General features: G+C 46.2%; 2 protein-coding genes across 4 annotated transcripts in view; one reads left to right on the top strand and one right to left on the bottom strand.

The window, feature by feature from the left end:
- The window catches only part of FKBP9 (FKBP prolyl isomerase 9), a 38,893-nt gene extending 34,080 nt beyond the window's left edge, over nucleotides 1–4,813 (bottom strand). Inside the window, exon 1 of one of the 2 annotated variants that reach the window (XM_057732096.1) lies at nucleotides 4,368–4,813. In XM_057732096.1, the coding sequence (XP_057588079.1) occupies nucleotides 4,368–4,798 (431 nt within the window). In that variant the 5' untranslated portion in view covers nucleotides 4,799–4,813. Of the gene's footprint in view, nucleotides 1–3,802; nucleotides 3,940–4,367 lie in introns of those variants that run through there. The other variant, XM_057732097.1, reaches the window with a different exon arrangement.
- RP9 (RP9 pre-mRNA splicing factor) overlaps nucleotides 1–9,175 on the top strand; it is a 150,542-nt gene that overhangs the window by 118,018 nt on the left and 23,349 nt on the right. The window lies entirely within an intron of this gene.

A 9,175-nucleotide genomic window follows, 5' to 3' on the forward strand; every position in this document is an offset into this window, starting at 1 on the left:
ACATTCTATGGATTTGGACAAATGTAAAATAACATGTATCCACCATCAGAGTATCATTTTTGTCTTTTATCTCTGCTACATCCCAGCAACTAGAATAGTAGGTATTCAATAAATATGTGTTGAGTGAATGAATGACTGAATATGTAAAATGAAGCTGACCTCTGCAACAAGTCTGATTCTTTTAGAGCAATAGTTCTCCAAATGTGGTCCTAGATCAGCATCACCTGGGAGCTTGTTAGACATACAAATTCTCAGGCCGCATCCCAGACCTATCTAATCAGGGACTGTGTATAATAAGCTCTCCAGGTGATTCTGATGCATGTAGAGTTTGAGCACCACTGGGTCTGAGCATCTACAACTCTATACACCCAACAGGGCATGTAGTGGGCACATAGTAATATTTATTGACTGTGTAGACCTTAAGGGTCTGCAGACAGGCCTGAAGGCTGTGAATGAACTCACCAAGATGAGGGTTTTGCCTGCTAAAGACAACAGGAACATGTGACACTTCAGTCCCTTCCTACTAGGAATGCTATGGAACTCCTCAACAGCTGAATCAAGAGTGGACAAGGAGCTCCCAAGGACTGGAGAGTGACAGCAGGAGCCCCCACAGAAACCTGCAGGCGGGGAGATGTAAGCTTCTCCTTACATCTGAAGCAGCAGCCACAGAGCATATTAACAAGCCCACGGAGGCTCCGAAATACAATGAAACCATGTCCAAGCCAGTGACCAAAGGCTGAAGGGCTGGGCCTCCTGGCAACTGCAAATAAGTTGAGAAGATATCAACTACCCCCGCGGGCTGGGCACAGATGCAGGAAGAATGCTCTGTGGAAAGAAAGGCCCTTTGTGGTGTATGACTGGTCAGAGCAACAGCCATCATTTTCTTCTGGGCAAAACCTCCAAATCAACAGCCAGAGCCCAAAACACCTACATGTCTCCTTCCCTAAACTCTTTGTGCAGGAATAGCAAAATAACACCCTAATACTTCATAAATTCCCAAAGGAATAGAGACCCTAGAAGGAAGCTCACATTAATGAATCACCTACTGCATACCCTGCTCACACCATTCCATTGTCCACACCACAGCCACAGGGACCTTTGTAAAATGCAAATCTGATCCCTCTCGCCCCTGGTTAACTCTTCAATGGCTTCCCACTATCTCTAGACAAAGGTCAAACTCCAGAGCCAGGCAGAGGAGAGCGCTCAAAAGCTGGCCCTGTCTTTCTCTCTGGGCTCCTTTCACCTCCTCTTCTTCCCCCTCTGTCATTCCTCTACTCCCACTTCAAGCTCAGGCCATATTGAACAGCTTTCACATGCCCCACTTCCAGGCCTCTGCATATCCTCTTCCCTCTACCAGTCACACCCTTTCCTCCCCACCTCCACCACCTCCCCACCCCGCCCCGCCCCAGCCCTCACCCCTCAGCTCCTCCTGATAAATCTTAATCCTCCTCAGGTTTTATTCCTGCTATCCCAGAACTCCATATTGACACCTGCCTTCCTTCCCCACCCGCCCCCCACCCCCCGCCCCCTGACCCCTCATACCACCACCACACCATATAGTTAAACCTTCTGGGTGCTTCCGAAGCTCCTTGCTCTGGCACTAAACTGCCTGGATTCAAAGCCCCACTCCACCACTTAGCAGTTATCATCTTGGGTAAATTATTGGAACTTGGTAAGCCTCAGTTTTTTCATTCGTAATGAGATACCTACCTCACTGTCTTGTGAGGTTAAAAGAATTCATTTTAGTTCATATATGCAAAGGCACACGGTAAGAGCTGTGTGTGAACTCTATGTGAGAGACAGAGTGTGCACTATTATTCCTTCTGTGCTTATCACATTATATAATTGTGTGGACTATAAGCAAAAGGGCAGGAAGGGGACGCCGTCTTCAGGGGCAGACACTGCAGACACATTTGCTGCATGCATGGTAGCTCCTTTGTATTCTTTCCACTGTCCCACACTGCCTCACAGTGGCTGCCGTCCTAGAGGGTAGAAAGTATCAGACAATTTGTTCCAATGGGAATTATTAATATCAGCACAAGCAGGAAATTCTTACCTATTTTCTAATTAATGAAGCAAATAAGATACACCAATGGCCAATAAACTCATGAAAAGATATTCAGCATCGAGGCTTCCTAGGTGGCGCAGTGGTTAAGAATCCGCCTGCCAATGCATGGGTTCAAGCCCTGCCCCAGGAAGATACCACATGCCACAGAGCAACTAAGCCCGTGTGCCACAACTATTGAGCCCATGTGCTGCAACTACTGAAGCCCACGTGCCTAGAGCCCGTGCTCGGCAACAAGAGAGGCCACAGCAATGAGAAGCCTGCGCACCGCAACAAAGAGTAGCCCCCCTTGCCGCAACTAGAGAAAGCCCGTGTGCAGCAACATAGACCCAACACAGCCAATAAATAAATAATAAATAAATAAAATTAAACAAATAAAAAGATATTCAGCATCATTAGCCATTAGGGAAACATGAGTCAAAACCACAATGACACACTACTTCATATCCACTAGGATGGGTATAATCAAAAAGACAATTACAAGTGTTGGGGAGAATGTGGAGAACCAGCAACTGTAATATACTGCTGGTGGGAATGTAAAACGGTGCAGCCACGTTGGAAAAAAGCTTGGCAGCTCCTCAAAGTTAAACATAGTTACCATATGACCCAGCAAGTCCACTCCTAGGTATATAGCCATAAGAAATGAAAATATGCATCCACACAAAACCTTGTACATGAATGCTCATAACATCATTGTTCATAATAACCAAAAAGTGTAAACAACTCAAATGCCCATCAACTAATGAATAAACAAAAGATGGTGTGGAATACTATACAGTCATAAAAAGGAATGAAGCACTGATACATGCTACAACACAATGAACCTTGAAAACATTATGCTATGTGAAAGAAGCCAGACACAAAGGCTGCAAATTGAATGATTCCATAAAGTGACAGAAAGTAGATTAGTGGTTACCTAGAGCTAGAGAGGAAGGGAGTGACTGCTAATGGGTCCAGTATTTCTTTTTTGGAGCGATGAACATGGTCTGGAATTAGAGAGTTGTGATGGTTGCACAACTCTGAATATACTAAAAAACAATGAATTGTATGCTTTAAATGGGTGAATTATATGGAATGTGAATTTTATCTCAATAAAGCTGGGTTTTTTGTTTTGTTTTGTTTTGTTTTTTTAAAAAGCAACTGAAACAATAGTGAGAATGACTATTTCTCAGCACTTGCTAGGTGCCATGTCACATACTAACCAGCTTTTGTATACTCACTCATCTGAAATTTGAAAAAAGGCAAGAGAGACTAAGAGTACTTTTTAAAAGATAATTTCAGGAATGCGCCTAGCCCAGCCTCCAACACAAAACAGATGCTCAACAAATAGCTCCCTTTACTTAGTCTGGTGATTCACTGAGAGAAGTGTGGGCACAGACCTAGGATTGTAACAAAGTCTTGGGAAGGAGAGCAGCCTGGAGCTGGAGGAGATGAGACCTGTTAACCCTAAAGCTAAACTGAGAGAAGCTGGGAGAGCTGTTGTGATCTTGGAGCAGAGTCGAGGGCAGGAATCGTGGACACGGTGCACAGCCCCGTGGCAGAGCTGAGTGACTTGCTCTAGACTACCTCCTGCCCAGGGAGTTTTTTGTAAGGCCGTAAAGGGAGGGCAGTAGTTAACAGGAACAACCGTGGACTTGGGTTGTCTGGGTTTCAAAATGATTCCGCTTAAACAAGTTTCTTAGCCTCAATGGCCTCAAGTTACCTCACTGGCAAAATGAGGGTAATGACAGTACCTACCTCGGAGAACTGTTAAGAATTAAATGAGTCCGTTTATGGAAAGCACTCAGAACTACCCTGGCACACTGTAACAGCTCCATAACTTAGCAGCTGGTATCATCCCCTTCACCACCACCATCATCATCTTCGGCAGGCATGGAGGACTCGGCGCTCAAGGGCCTTGACGCAAGGAACAGTAAAGGGAGACTGGCCGGCGGACACCAACATGTACTCTTCGGGTCTGCTCACGGTCTCTACACTTTACACAGATTTCGCCTGTGTTAATGCGCGGGGTGGAGAAGGAGGGCGTGATCTGTCCCAACCCTGCTGCTGCGCAAGCTCCTATCAAGATTCCAGCCGACCAGGGGAGCAAAAGGGTCGGGAGGCTCGCGGCACCCACCCCCCAGGCTGGAGGGATTAAGGGTCGGGGAAGCTTTGGGGTGGGGAGAGGGAGAGGGAGGAGCGCGGGTTCGCGGGGCGGAGCTGGGGGAGGTCCGTCGGGAGGGAAAGGCCTGTCCGGAGATAGGGAAGCGGGAGAGCGGGCGCTGCAGCCTCTGAGGTCGAGCCGGCGCTCCGAGCGAGGTACCTGGAGTCGAACTTCTGGCCGTCGGGGAACGTCCCCACGTAGTGGTAGCGCACGAAGTCGCCGCTGCGCACGGTGCGCGGACACTCGTCGGGCACGAAGCGCCGCTCGATCTGCAGCTCCGTGTCGGAGCCCAGCCCCAGGCCCGCCACGGGCGCCGCCTGCCCGGTCACCCAGAGCAGCAGAAGGAGCAGCGGCGGCGGCGGGGGCCGCCAACCCCGGGCCCTGATCGCCATCGGGCGCGGCGAGGAGAAGAGGGGGCGCGGCGAGGAGAAGAGGGGCCGCGGCGCGGAGCCGGAGAGGGCGCGCGGAGCTCGGACGGCGCCGTCGGGCCTGGGCGCGCGGCGGCGTTTGCAAACGTGGAAAAGACTCCTGGCCCTCCCGGAGCGGCCGCAACCTCCCCCTCTCTCCCGCCCCCCGCCCCCCGGCCACATCCGAGGGAGGGGAGGAGCCGCGGCCGCGCGCCAGGACCGGCCTGCTGCGCCCAGCGCCGCCCGGGCGCGCCGGGGAAGAGGCGGGCCTTCTTCTGGCAAGTTCAAAGGGGACCCGTCCCCGAGGGAGAAAGCGTGAACGCCTCTGGACTGGGCTTCCGCCCAAAATTGGGAGAGAAAAGCTTTTACTGACGAGGCGAACCCGCCGGTCTCCGCCTTGTCCCTAGAGACTCTCCGGATTTAGGGCCACTAGAGGCTCCTACGTGGCCGCGGATCCAATTACCCCTTGCTGCTTTGGGGAAGGAGGGAAAAAAAAATTTTTTTTTTTTTACTTAGTTTCAAGTCTGGATTCTACGTTGAACAAGACTGAAACCATCTTAAAGAGTTTTTTTTTTTTTTCAGGATTTTCTTTTAATACTCAGAGAAAGGGGGAGACGAATTGTGAGACTCCCCTGACAGTTGTCCCGACGAAAGTTTTAAGTTGCTGTGAGTGATACTTAATAGCAAGCATCCCACATGGTCTCAACCGCGTGACTAAGCCAGTGAGGACTTCACATTAGAGACCCAGATGCTGCGGGAAATTCGTTAGAGCAGTTAAATGCATTATCAGCTTAGAACTGATGGTTATTTACTGAAACTTTGGACTAAACAAGACAAATCACCAAAAGTTTTTCAACTCGTTTTGGAAGCAAACAATCCCAGTACCAAAACCTGGCAAAGATGGCAAGAGAGAGAGAGAATCTGGGCACCAACCTGATTTATAACTAGAAATGCAAAAATGCTAATAAATTGTGAGTAAATTGAAAACAATAACTTTTTTAAGGGAAAAAAAAAACAATTATGTGACTAGGTGACCTGCAAATTAAGTCTGTGTCCTCTGTAAGATGAAGATAAAACGTGATAACTTTCAAAAACATGATAATTAGATCTATTTTATTAGATCCAGGATCTAATGAGAAACTACATGTAGCACTAAAGAAATGTTCATTGTTCCTAATAGAGTTTATTCTATTGAAATAGAAAACCTGTTAATACAGTTCATCCTAACACTGGTTATTTATAGGTGGTTGGATTTGGAGAGATGATTTGCTTCCTTCTATGTACTTTTCAGTAGTTCTTTATGGTTTTTAATAACTATGTCAGGTTTTACACAGAAACAAACAAAAAGTCAACCTGGTTCCAGTTAGGAATCTTCCACTCCCTTACTGTGACTGTGGGCAACACATGCCACCTATCTGGGCCTTGGTTTCTTCAGCTGTAAAATGAAGACGATTTCTAAGACTTCTTCCAATTCTAAAATTCTGTGACCCTGTGAGAGAGAAGACACTCCAGAATGGAAAAGAAGACAGATGTAGGAAGAAACAGGCCAGGTAGTGACTGCCACTTCCATTTTGCCTTGTAGTGCTTCCAAGTGGTTTGATTTCTTGTCATTCCTTTTATTTTATTTATTTATTTATTGGCCATGCTGCACAGCCAGGGATTGAACCCTGGGCCCACTGCAGTGAAAGCACTAAGTTCTAACCACTGGAACACCAGAGAATTCCCTTGTTACTCTTTTTAAAATGTTAATATCTGATCAAACAGTGTGTGTGTTCTACAATGTCTCTTTAAATCCTAACAGACATTCTTTGAATTGGATTTCTGTAGCAATCTATGGAAATTTACATAAGATTTTCAAAAGAAAATTTATCTCTTGGCATTACTTACAACAGTATCCTAAGAACTAATTAAAATCAAGCTGAAATTTTTAAAAAATGATTTCCATTAAACTTCTGGAGGTAACTTTGCAAGGACTTGCCAAATCTAAAAACTGTGAATCTGCTCTAGAAGAGTCAACAGTAGACTGAAAGCTCAGAAAGGTAAAGATGGGTGGAAGAGGTGAGCAGGTGAGAGACAGGAACCAGAAAGAAGGGAAAGTACTGGAAATTTTTAAAAGGGGAGGGGGAGAGAAGTGAGAGAGAAAGCAAGAAGGGAAAAACAGAAGATGAGAATGAGTGAGAGAATAGAGAGCCAAGGAACAAGAGAAGCTGATGTAGTGGGAGAGACATAGTAGGAGAAACATCCAAACGGTCTGAGGCCAGGATGGAGGTGTGAACAACATAGAGGAGGAAGCGAAGGGGGATCTGAGACAGGATCGGTCTGAATAAACGTCAGAAAACTAGGTTCTTCCTATCCAGCTCTATACAGGAAGTTAGAGGGAAAATTACAAATCAGGCAAGTAAAGCAGGGCACTAAAGAAACAATTCTGGTTTTCACTGAGCCTTAAATAAAGAAGGACTCATGCATGAATCAGATCTTCCAAGAGTAGTAAACCCTGGAGGCTAAGCCATGTATAAGCTATTAACTTTAGCTTGGCACACACTGAGCGGGGGATAAAGAAAAGGCCAGTATTAAGAAGAACATCCCGCCTCCAAATTCATCTGAGCTGACTGAGGCAAATGTGAAGTTGGAGAAATGTTTGCAGCAATGTCTTCTCTCCCTCCCCAAGAGTTTCCAAGAAATTCTCCCTCCTTCAGTATTTGACAACACACCTGGAGTCACCATGTGGTTTGATGAAAAACCCTGGACTAGAAATCAGACCACCCTGATTGTAGAGCCACTCATCCCCCTATTCTCTGAGCCTCAATTTCCTTATTTGTAAGATGTCTTGCCTACCTCCATAGAGTTTCTATGAGGATCAAGTGAAGCAATTCATGAGGGATGGAAATCTGCAAAGCACTATGTAAATGTAAGGAATCACATTTATCTATAAGAGAAGACCTAACTCAAAAATCACTTAACCCATAAAGATATATACTGTCTCTGAGAAGAGGAAGTCTGGATGGGAAGCAGCTGCAAGCGTGGTTAATGAAGTGTCTCTAGAACACCCTCAAGGGCTCAGGTGTCTTCTTCTCCTGTCCTCCTCTGGGGGTTCACTGCTGCCCCTCATGATTCCAACATGGCTGCCCAGATCCAGCTACCACATGCAGGGAGTGCCATCCTGGGGCAGAAAGGGGATCTTTTATCTTTCCAAGTGTCATTTATTAAGAGCAAGCATTTCCAGAAAAGCTCCCTCCTACAGACCTCCCCTCATGTCTCAGTGACTGAAATTGTATCCCATGCCCACTGCTAACCTATCGATGGAAGAGAAATAGGATTACTACAATTGGTCTAAGACTAATCAAGATTCATCTCCAGAGAGCAGGGGAAGGGTCTCCACGCTCTAACCAGCCTCCTCTGAAGTAGGTGGCTACCTAAGCTTCCTGAACAAAACCAGAGTGCTGTGAGCAAGGAAGCGAAGGGGGAATGGCAACTGGTTTGTCAACCAACAGTTTTTGCCACAGATTGCCAATTACATTAGATGTCTCCCCTTCTCCCTTCAAGCATCAAGTAAAGCAACAGTCTGCAATTTTTGCTCCAATCCTACAAGTTACTAAATAGAATACCAGTTTAAATAATTAGAAATAATAATACGGGACTTCTCAAATGTTTCCACTGTGCTGCAGAGAACTGAGAACATGGACCCTGGGAAGCTTATTGACTACTTCACCAGAATTCTTTGAAGTCTGGTGTTTGGCAGGGGGGTAGGGAGGAGGCAGATTCTGCATTCTACCCTCCATCTGGCCATGCTTCCTTAGTATATAACAGGATGTGATCTTTCCCTTTTACTCACGTTTTTCCTTCCTCCATCTTCCCAGTGGGGGAAAGGTCATTGGTAAGTTAAGAACTGGTAAAAAAAAAGACCCTGTGAGCAAAATAATGGCATCAAAGCTATGCTGTAAAAGCTGGTCAAGATAAGCAATAGAAAATCTAGTCTTTTTAAAATTGTTTCGTTCAGAAAGGCTTCAAACCTATTCAGTAACGCAACGTCAGGACTAGCTGCAGCCACCCCTCTACAGTTAGGCAAACACCAAGGTCCTTTAGCTGCCTTTGAGAGTGAATCTGCTATCTTAGAATGAAGCAGAGGGGAAGAAAGGACTGAAGCAGAGAATAGAAGAGGGAGGGAGGTCAAAGAAAGCATCTCTCACTCACCTGGGCTAGGTGCCCCAGTACAAAGTGGAGGCTGACTCCATGTGTAATCACTTTACTCTCTCTTTCTGGAAAGGAACTGTACCTGCACACCCCTCCAGATGCTATAGGCATAAATAAAAGGTAATGGGTAAGAAAATTGATTCTGAATCATAACCACCAGGGAAAAAATTCCTGCTTATCTCATTGCTTACTGGATGTTACTACAATGAGTTTATCACAATCAGAAAACAGAGCTGAATTTAAGAGATTGTCCTGGGTAATAAAGAATCTGACTCCATTTTTTATGTTGACCACTGTCAGCCTTTAAGCCCCACCTCCAATTTCCCTTCCCTTCCCACCTGTGGGCTAGCTGATAAGAAAGCCCACACA

Source organism: Hippopotamus amphibius, chromosome 4 (assembly GCF_030028045.1).
Source record: "Hippopotamus amphibius kiboko isolate mHipAmp2 chromosome 4, mHipAmp2.hap2, whole genome shotgun sequence".
Lineage (NCBI taxonomy): Eukaryota > Metazoa > Chordata > Mammalia > Artiodactyla > Hippopotamidae > Hippopotamus > Hippopotamus amphibius.